We start from the raw sequence: 11,083 nt of genomic DNA, 5'->3' as shown, positions 1-11,083 counted from the left end.
AGTTCTTCCCTTTCATTCCCTGAGAAGAGGATCTTCCTCCTCAGATGAAAATTGCCTCACTAGTGTGCTTGAACTCTTGTCCCAGGGACATGTTTGTCATACTTGTCTCCTCCCAAATGAGCTGCCTATTTGTTGCATTGTACTACCAGTTCTTCTGGCCTTGTGTGCTAGCTATCTAAATGTGGTTATATGGTGTTTATATGTGCAAGATGTATAAGAGGGTTCACAAGCTGGTGCACAGAGATCTCTAGAGCCTCTTAGTTTCTATGATTTTACTGCCTGTGCCTAAGCGATTGCTAGCAAATATAAGCAATCACTCAAAGTAAGGAAAACCATAGGACTTGACAAGGAAGTGTGGAGAGGGAAAACATTATGCCCAGGAGATTTCAGAAACGCAAATGACAGAACCAAGAGCCAAGTTGAAAAATCTCTCTTTTACACAGTTATAGAATCAACATTAACACGCAATAAACCACAGAAGAGACAAATAGCTTTCTACCTCCACCTTGAAGTACCGTATTTTTTGCACCATAACACTCACTTTTTTCCTCCTAGAAAGTAAGGGGAAATGTCTGTGCGTGTTATGAAGGGAATGCCTACGGGTGGCGGGGGGGATCTGCTGCAGTCGTGAGCAGAGGGATCCATGGTTCCCCTTCCTTCCCTCCTCCGTGGCTTGCTTTGAAACAGCAAAGCGGGAGAAGAGCCGCTGAGTGGGGAGGAGAGAGGGACAGAGAGCCTGCTTCTTTAAAGGAGCAAAGCGGGAGAGGAGAGGAGCTGCTTACATGAGTGTAAGCGGCTCCTGTCCGGTTGGCTCCTTTAAAGTAAGCAGGCTCTCTGTCCCTCTCTCCTCCCGCTACATAGCAGCAAAGTTTTTCAGCTCGCTAAGCCGGGGATGAGCGGGGAGGAGGGAGAAAAGCAGAGCCTGCTTGCTTTAAAGGAGCAAAGTGGGAGAGGAGAGGAGCCTTCTCCCCATATACCCCTCTTCTGCATTATTAGCAGCATCCATCTCCACCCACCCCACGCGTGTTCCTTGTCCCTTGAGTGCTTTTCCTTCCCTCCCCACTTAAAACGTGGTACAAGGTACGGATCCACATGGATCCTCAGGATTTTTGCATTGGGCTACCCCAAACTCACCGTCAGATCACATATCTGTGGCCACAGCATGAACCACAAAAATCATACATCCACTGTTTCGTTTAGAATATTTTTTTTCTTGTTTTCCTCCTCTAAAAAACTATGTGCGTGTTATAGAGTGAAAAATACGGTACATGGCTTGTCTCATTTGTATAAGCCATTTGAGCAAACTGACCTGTAAGCAGCAGTGATTTTGGAAAGCTCTGTATTATCACATCTCAACTAGCTGAAACTAAACACAGCCTGTTCAGAAAGGACATTTTGAGATTGGCATGTGACATCACAATGCCCCTTGTGTGTTTAGTTTTAGAGCTAGGTGGGGCATTCTGGAAACAGGTGTACTTTGATTAGATTTCAAGTATGCGAGTTTTTCCCAGGAGCAGTCACAATACCTTTCCATAGCATGCTGCTCCCTGCTTATAACACCATGGCAGGAAGAATTAATGGGTTTATCCCTGGGAAACAGACAAGCAGAAAAGCTGGCACAGTGCACGTGGTGGCCAGGCAAGGTGGACTTTCAGAACTTTTCAACTCTGTGAAGAAGGTAGACACACACTAAAAACAGAAAATGGATGAATGAATGGGATGAAAGGTAGTTTGGCTGCTCTGCCACTCAACCTTCACTCATAAAGTGAATCATGAAAGTTTAACTTCACCTATATTTCAACATGCAAATTAGGTTGTATGAATGGATCAAAGACTAGAAAAGGAGCAGCTCTGCAAACATCAGTCCTGTGGATGGTCAGGAATTACAAACTTCATTAATACAACCAATGTGAGGGGGGTTTTGTGGCTCAGTTTCAGGAAGAGACTAAACTGAGGTTCCCAAATAATGTTTGCTGGCTTCATGTGTTTCTTTTGCTTGGAAATTGACTCAGTCACACAGCACTATTATACAGCACCCTCAAACAACTTTTCAGTCCCAACATTTCATGGCTTTCACCAAAAAAAGCTTCATTCCTTGGAAACACATAACTTTGCTTACAAAGCAACTTCTACGCCAAGCTAGCTTACAAGCAATCATAAAGAACATACAGAATACTGGTATTAAAGTCGACAAAATGGCCCAGAAAATGGAAAAAAATGAACCATTTTAATCTTAAACACATGTAATAGTTTTGCGTATTAGGCCACAAAGGCAAATGGAAATTATCACTGGTATTTTATGGCACTCTAGTGCAATATATTCCCAGCACTATTTCTGACATTCTGACCCACAGAGAGACACACTTGCAGCAGGAAAAGGGGGTCTTAAGATACTCAAAATAATGTGGGTACTCAAGAGAACCTAGCATGGAAACCAGTGATATGTCACAACTAAAAGCAAGAGACTGCAGAGATTTGCATTCAGTTGGTATTTTCAGGCTCTATGGAAGACTTTTGCTGAATTGTCAGGAGGGATATCGAGAGACCCTGGGTTGTTGCTCTTATTGTTTGGGTCATCCCTAGATAATACAGCTTGATTCTCATGGTTGTATTATCTGGATCTATTTTCAAAGCAGTGACATTATGTAGTTTATATCAACTCCCCCATTGGGGTACACTGCGATCTGGATTGTGAATATGTATTTTTTTTTTTTTTTAAATAATATTTATTAAAAATTTTCAAAAAAAAGAAAATACAGAAAGCAAGAATTTACATATTTTCATATATCCTTATTTTCATATATCCGCTTTCTGGGACTCCCCCCTTCCCCTACCCCTACCATATTCCTTTTTCATATTGTTGGCTCCACAAGCTCTCAGTTCTAATTAAAAACTTAATTTGTTAAACCATTATTCGAATTTAAAATTTCTGCACTCCACATCAATACCCTTAATAAAACACAAAAAATTTCTTTCCCAAGGCCCACCCCATTTTCATTCCACAATTTCCCTTTTTTTAATAATAAAAACTCCCCACATAATAAAAGTATCAGAAATAAGAAATAAAGAGTATAATAGATAAGACAAAGCTAGTTCAAAAAAAGAAGTTAACAAGCCTTTGGATTATATTTCTCCCCCCCTGTCCCCGGTTTAATTTCCCCCTGACCACCAAACCATGTTATCCGCCTGGGATTCTTACAATCCATAAATCACCTATTTCCCCCAACTCCTTGCTGGTTTTTTCTTTTCTTTTTTTTTTTCTTTTTTCCCTTTCATAAACATTTTTAGAACACTTAACTTCAGATCTGTAATAAAACTCCCCCCATTGTTCTTTCCAAATTGTAGTCCAATTTCCTCTTGTTCCGCTGCTGAAACGTTCTAATTCAGAAGCTTAGTAAGTCTGCAGGGATTATTATTATTCAGGAACAAAAACTTGCGTTCAGTCCCTTCCTTTCTTCAATAGAAAATTCTATTGTCTCCTTTAGCTGAACACCCTGTAGACAAAATATTGTTTCCGTTTCGCAGCTTTCCCAGAAGATAACCAGTCCTGTAAAATTCCAATGGTGTTTTTTTCACTTACGACCATCTTTGTAATGTCCCGAAACTCCTCTAGGGGGATTGTTATAACTTTGTCTTCTCTAGTCCAAAAGTCCGATTGTTATCCATATTTTCGCCATTTTGTATCCAAGTTTTAACAAATTGTAGCAAATTGTAACAAGTTTAGCCAGCAAAGTTCTCATAATAAAATCCTCTCTGCTTTCCGACTTTGACAGCTACTTTGACAGCTGTCAAAATCTCCGACTCTTTTCACCAGGCTCTCTCTTCAATCACCCCGGTTCCCGGGGGGGGGGGGTTACGTTTCTTCTCCCTCAGTTCATCCTCCAGCACAGTTCTTATAATTCCCCATCGTGAAATTCTTAGTTTTTATCAACAATACAAATCTTTTTGGACCTTGGTTGCCCCGTCCTTGTCTTGAAAGGTTTACAATAGGGGGGGGGACTGACTTCCTTTTTGGATCCCCCCCCGCTCGTATCCAATTCAAAAAGAAATTCTTTTTTTCCTCCTTTTAAACCCAGTTTCCAAATTACTCACGGGTTGTTGTCTAAAAGTCCGAATTTTCAATAGAAGAAGTCAGCGCTCTCCGCCGGATGGCATGCGGCTGCGCTCGGCAGGGATAGCAGAGGACTCAAAGCACCACGCTTCTCCCCGGCACCCGATCCTTAGCCTTTAAAAAGGCTCCTTCACGAGTCGGGAGGGCGCTAGCGGTGCCAGCCGAGTCTCCATGTCCACGACCCTCGTGGCCGTGGTTTTTAAGGGTCCCCGCATCGCCGGTGCGGTAGGACCCAGCCCCTGCCGAGCAGACTCCCTCCGGAGCTCGGAGGGAGTCCGCCATTCGGCGATGGCGCCAACCCGGAATGGATTGTGAATATGTAGGGGCTTGTCTGACTTGCATCAGTTGCTTTAAACACAACTATCATTTGGTTCCATCCTACCCTGCAATTTTAAGAAAACCATGTTGGTATTAAAGCAAACTTTAAAAAAAATCTTTGTAAGGTTTTTAACCACAAGATGGTAGTTTAATATATCTCAGAGCCTTGAGGGTAAATTATTTTCTCCACTGAGTGAGTCCCTAATGGACAAAAATCAGCACTGTCGAGTTATCCAAGTGTTAAATTCTCCTATCCAGTAGCAAAGCAATAACAGCACACCAGACTGCACACTAGACACAAACCAGAGATGAGGGTTTATGCAACAGTGGGAAATTGGTTCTGTAATGTAAATTTAGTTTTAGAAGGGGGAAAAAATTATGTAATATATACACACAAACCGACATGCTATGTGCATGACAAAAAATTGGGTTTCTCAGTATTACAGGTTTCTCAAACTTGAACATAGATCAATGGTGTCCAATACCCAATATAACTATGCGTTAAGAAACAACACAAGCATTTGAATAATTTGTATTTATTTTGTTTTATGTGTCTCAACTTTGTATTTATATTATGCAGTCTGTCAATTTGCTTCATGTTCTGTATTATTTTCAGTTCGCTTCAAGACATGCCTCCCTCCTAGGTTCTCCATCAAAATATTTACTAGTCCACATTCTTTGCAACTGGATAAATGGTTATGGTTGTATTTACCATTAACAAAGGAATTCAAAATTGAAGGAACAATTTAAACCTTCTCTTTACTATAATAGATTATATATTCTGTAACTCACAATGATTGTGAAATAATAGGATAAATCCAAATCACTAGGATTTGAAATCACTAGGATTTCACATTTGAAAACCTTTTCCTTTAAAACAGGGATGGGGAACTTGTTGCCTTCTAAGATGTTCCTGGACTACAATGCCCATCATCCTTGACCACTGGCCATGCTGGCTAAGGCTGATGGGAGTTGGAGCCCAGCAACATCAAGGGCCACCATTTCTCCATCCCTTTTTGGGACAGGGGGGAGAGTCTTAAATGACAAGTGTTTAGGTCTGTCTTTGATGACTAACAATTTAGCAAGCTAAAAATCAATCCAGTTAAGGCCCATAGCTCAGTGGGAGAGCACATGTTTGGGAAGCAGGTGGTGTTATGTTACTGTGGTAGGGAGCAAAGGTTACTGTGGTAGGGAGGCAAACTGCAGTACTGTCTGCTACAGGCAAAGCAAATTGTGTCATGTAATGTGGACACACAGTACATTACATCCCTCCAAACAGTATGAAGATCATCCATATTAATAGGAGTGGATGAGGGCCTATAAGACAGGATGAAGGAACCTGTTAGCTCACACAAATATTTGGGATAATGGTTTGGATGCTAGTTAGTTAACCCCCAGCAGCAGCATCCCTTGGCCTCCCATCAGCAGAAGGAGGGAGCTGACTTTTACCAACTACTTTGCACCATGTGTCCCCAAATATTCTTCAGAAGGTTTAGACACCCTCCACAGCAGTATGAGAGGCGGCATGGAGTTCTGCAGGAGGAATTTGTGAAAACTGCCTTTTCCTCCTCTTCCTGCAGATCCACTGGATCTTGGTTCCATCTGTGAATAGGAGGAGTTTTTTCAGTCGCAGAAACCTATTTTGGATCTGCTCCAAATCATTGCATTTCAGGTAATGTTCACACTTCAAAAAAATGAAAATGTAAAACTAACAGTGACAGGTCACATAAGAGGCTGCATATGCAACTTGAAGCACCTTCAGACCCAACTGCCATGAAATATAACTGGTGCAGACACAGTAGCCAAGGCATTTCTTATTACAGTACTGTGGTACTTTGGTTCTTGAATGTAATCCATTCCAGAAGTCCGTTCAACTTCCGAAATGTTTGAAAACCAAGGCAAAGCTTCCAATTGGTGCAGGCACCCCAGAAACAATAGCTGACAGCCGCATCAGACGTTTGGCTTCCGAAAAACGGAACGCTTACTTTTGGGTTTTCGGCGTTTGGGAGCTGAAATGTTCGAGTACCAAGGCGTTCAACAACCAAGGTTCTACTGTATATGTAATCTGCATTATACATCTTAACAACAGAATACAGATTTTCTTAGCACAGAAGCTGGGACTTTCTGGGTACAGAAGGCACATGCCTTGCATAATTTGAATGATATGGGGGAGGAATTGCTCTATGTGAGGTTGCCCTTGGGTCTGGTCCGGAGGCTCTAGCTGGTGCAAAACACAGCAGCTAGGTTGCTGATGGGGACAGAATATTGCAAGCACATAACCTGGGTGCTCAAAAGTTTGCACTGGCTGCCCATATGCTAACAGGCAAGGTTCAAGATTCTTGTACAAGGCTCTTAAGAACTTCAGTCCTGGATACCTCAAGGACCAGCTGATTCCTTCCTTACATCCCTGCCTGATAAATGACGTCTTTTGGAGAGTCACAGGCAGTAGTGCCCCATGGCTTGGATACATGACTTGTGTCCACCAAGAGCCATGAGTTCAGTACCGCAGGAACTCCCTTCCAGTTGAAGTGAGACAGGCCCTGTCCCTGTTGAACACCTTGTACCAACTGAATACTTCTTTATTCCAGCATTTTAACTACCGTAAATTCTGATTTTATAGTTTGAAATGATTTTTATTTTCATTGTATTGAGTTACTTGCCCACAACTTAAGAGGCTATAGTAATCAAGCAATATTGTGTATATATATATATATATATATATATATATACTCAATACCCTCCAACAATCACTACAAAAAGTCACTATCAATGCCAAAATGTGTACAGAGCAAACCATTAATTTCTCAAGAACCATACTGAGGTAGAAACAAACTCTGGATCAAGATCTGAAGCTTATTCTAAAATGTTGCAGGTGACAATCACATCCCTATCTCCAGTAACAGATTTGGCAACACCAGCTCTAAAGAAAATGTTTCTTTTTTGGTTAAGTCTCTGAACATCTATATCAGAATCTACATACAGAAAGAAATGTACAAAAAAAATTGTCTGAGAAACTAACTAAGTTCCCCTAAAATATCAATATACTGAAGCAAAATATTGCATGATCCTTCTCAATTTAAACTTGACGGGTAGCAGAATTGAATCAAGATATGGATGAATGAGCAAAATACATGCACACACCAAGTTGTATATTAAAGTTTAATGTCAGGGTGACCAGCACAATCCTTCTACCCTTGAATACTGGAACATCAGAAGCACTGAATGGTGAATTAAATATAGCATTTGAACTCAGATCAGTGCATCTGAATGCAATACCAACATACTGAATGAACTTCATTATATTACAGCAGTAACTGAAGCTCAGCAGTGAAAAACTGGTGCAAATCATGTGACCCACACAGGAACTACAGTTGCAAATCCCTACTTAAATAGTTGGCCAGCTCAAAAGCTTGCTCAGTCATCAACAAGGAATGACTTCCCCCCCCCACCAAAAAAACCCTTCCATATTCATGTACTGACTGTAAAATGCCCAAACTCCTCTCATTTTATTCCTTCCAGCCTGCTGCCTTCTAAACATATATTGCATACAACAAGTGGGGTTCTTTTATGTTCTAAAAAAACTATGTGACACTATAGGGTGGCTATGGCAGAAGAGCTCAACACCCCACTTTCCAAAAGCGTGAATGCTTGCAACAGAGAGCACATTGTATTTATGACAAACACATGGTGGAAGCGTGAATGTAGCCCCTTCTTCAGGCAGAAACAGGCCGCTTGCCCTTCAGATTGCTAGTGCCTGGCACGGCTGCCTCTCCAGAGCCCCTGACAGCGATATAAATGGATGATTCATTCCCTAACTCTCGCTGACATGCGACACAAGAGATTCCTCGCAAACCTATTGGGCTTTTCTATCTCCATGATGAACTCCCTACTATGCTCAACGTTTTAATCTTTGTTTGTTGCTGCTCTCTTTCCTGAAAAGCCATGTTCTAACATCAGGCATACCTTTTGGCTTTCCAATTAGAAGTTTTTTAACAAAACAAAATAAGAGCGAGGGAGTGGAGGGAGGACATTTCAGAGCACTGATGCTCAATGGACCGATCCCTCCATCCCTCCTCTGTGGTGCTGCGGCAAACAACATCTGGTAACCCTAGACTGCCCTTTCCTTTGATGGATGGCTGCCAGGATCGATGAGGCTCGCCAGCCGCAGCCTCTTCCAAAAGCCGGCCACACCTCCAGGTCTGAGAGCTGCCCCTAGAGTCCGGCGTAGAGAGCTGCACACAGGTAAGCCAGCGGGGCTACACAGCAGAGCCTCGGGTTGCTCATCATGGACTATGAGGCGTCTCCAAGGGAAGGGAGGAGAGATGCTGTGCAAAGCTGCCAACCAGGCATTTCGGGCGGTGCGGAGAGGGGCAAGGGGGCTGGAGAAAGGGAGAGACTCTCTTCCCCTCCCTCGAAAAAATGTCAAAGGCACAGCACGCCCCTCCGATTTCCTGTCAGGCAGCGAGGGCTGATTTTTGCATCGGCCTTCTCTCTCTCTCTCTCTCTCTCACTCACACACACACACACACACACACACACAAAATACAGAGGCAGAAGAAGTGGAAACAGGCTCTCCTCCCACCCCTCTTTATCTTATCTCCACTTCATCCGTCTCGGGGCCCCAGGCGCCCTTCTCCCGTCTCTCACATTACAGCTGGCCACGCAGGGTCGTGCACAGGGCGGCACCACAGGAGAGCGAAGGGCTGTGTGTGTGTGTGTGTGTGTGTTCTTTAACACACATATTTTGCCCGCGCATGGCAAGGTGCCGCCGTGCTGTTTTTGTTTTGGTTCGGGTTTTTGTTTTATTTTTGGCCTTCTTTCATTCACACGGTTCCGGTTACATCTCGCCACATGCGCGACGCGAAGAGAGTCAACACCGAGGGAGGGAGGATGGGGCAAGCGAAGAGTTAAAGGTCTCCGAAGGGAATAAGGCAGGATGCTCCCCTGCACCGAAACGCGCACACACCCAGAAAAGAAGCATGGGGGGGGGCACACCCTCGCGGTTCGCCGATCTAGCACGCGATGTGTGCTTGCTAGTATTGCTGTTATTCAAAATATAATGCAATGCAATGAGGCTTTCCCTGCAGGCTTGGTTCAGAGGGCAGCGCCTGGCTGCCTCGGCCTGCTAGCGACGTCGAGGGGATCGTGCAAGGTTGGTCTCTACAATGAGCCACGCAGCAAGTCTCCTTTGGCCAAGAGAGGGAGGAGGCGGGAGGGGAGGGATAGGCGCAGGCACGAGCACTCCCGCGCGCTCCCAGCCCAGCCGGTGTCGTCCACACTCACCCATTGATGTCGCGTTGGGGCTCCGCCAGACAGGCTGAAAGTTTTGAGGTGGCTGCAGGTCTGGCAGGGAGAGGAGACGAGCCAGGCGGCGGTGCAGATGACGGGAAGCTGCCCTCCTCTCCTCCTCCTCCTCCTCCTCCGCCCGTTGTAGCTGCTGCTGCTACTTCGTGGCTTCCTCTCGGCTACTCAGTGCCCGTTGCAAGAAGAACAGAGAAGCTGCATCTTATTTCCTGCTCCGAAAAGCTTCCCCCGCAAGCGAGAAAAAAAAATAAAATAAAAAGGCTTTTCCTGGCGTCAAAAAAGAGGAAGGGGTGGGGCGGCGAAGAAGAGAACCACGAAGCGAAACACCTGACACGCCACCTGCAAATCTGAGGGATGCGCGGAGAGGAGCGGGCGAAGGCAGCCGAATTCTACCTGGGGCTGCGAGAGCGAGAGAGCCGAGTGTGCGCGTGTGGATGTGGTTGCGCGCGCCCGCCCGCGCGCGCCAGGGCGGGAGCAAGAGCGGAGGGGGAGGCGGTGGCGGTTCTCGGGAAGGGAATGGGGAGGCTGAGGGGTGGCGGCGGCGACGTCGCCCTTTCCCCAGACAACCGAGGCGGCGGCGGCAGGCGCTACTGCAAAACGGGCTCGCTTCGCTTAGCGGGCTGGCGCCGGTTTCACCACAACGTCGAGATAACCGCTAGCGAGAAGGGAAAGTGTCGCGAGAACGCGCTGCGGCGGCCTCGGCGCACCGCCTTCGGACGAGCAGCGGCGGCAGTTGCCGGGAGAAAACCGGACACGCGTCGCCCGCTTAGGGCGGGTGGGGGGGCAAGCGGGGCCACAGGGCGAGCTTCGTGGGGCCTAATCTCCCTTCCAACAATCATACAGGGATAGTAGTAGTAATCATCATCATCGTAGGAGAGAGGGAGGCGCTTGTTGTGGAGCCCCCTGTATGCAATGCGTGGCAACCCACGCGCCCGGCAGAAACCTCCCTTGCGGAGCGCGGCGCTTTGCGCGCCTGCAGGGTGGAAATGGGGTTGGGGAGTCGCCCTTGGAGCAGGCTGCCCGGCGCGGGGAGAAGTCCAGCGCAGCGCCGAAGTCCCAGGAGGGGGACTGCCTGGTTCACGGAGACGCGGGTGCTTTTCAGGCGCCGGCCACTTCTCCCACAACACTGGCCGCATGTCCCGCCACACCCACAAAAAACCGCCTCGCGCAGTGTTAAACGGCGCCCTTGCAGGCGCCCGGGGGCGGGATCCTGCCAACCGGGGCAGAATTGGGGTTCCTGGCAAAAGGACCCGGTTCCAAAGCCAAAGCAGCGCGCGCAAAGCCACCCGGCACGCCGGAGCAGATGAGTGCCGGCGGGGGAAGCAAGGGGGACTGCGGAGTGCTTTTTAA

The 11,083-nt window shown here is 46.1% G+C and overlaps 1 protein-coding gene across 2 annotated transcripts in view; it reads right to left on the bottom strand.

Annotated features, from left to right (window-relative positions):
- Nucleotides 1-10,382, bottom strand: part of SH3KBP1 (SH3 domain containing kinase binding protein 1) — a 136,156-nt gene extending 125,774 nt beyond the window's left edge. The window contains exon 1 of one of the 2 annotated variants that reach the window (XM_081001638.1): nucleotides 9,713-10,382. In XM_081001638.1, the coding sequence (XP_080857764.1) occupies nucleotides 9,713-9,716 (4 nt within the window). In that variant the 5' untranslated portion in view covers nucleotides 9,717-10,382. The remainder of the gene's footprint in view (nucleotides 1-9,712) is intronic. The other variant, XM_081001640.1, reaches the window with a different exon arrangement.
- Nucleotides 10,383-11,083: the final 701 nt, after the last annotated feature.

This window comes from Podarcis pityusensis (assembly GCF_964106645.2).
Source record: "Podarcis pityusensis genome assembly, chromosome: 4".
Taxonomy (NCBI): Eukaryota; Metazoa; Chordata; class Lepidosauria; order Squamata; family Lacertidae; genus Podarcis; species Podarcis pityusensis.
Note: the sequence above shows the minus strand (reverse complement) of the source record. Positions and strands in the feature narration are given on the sequence as shown.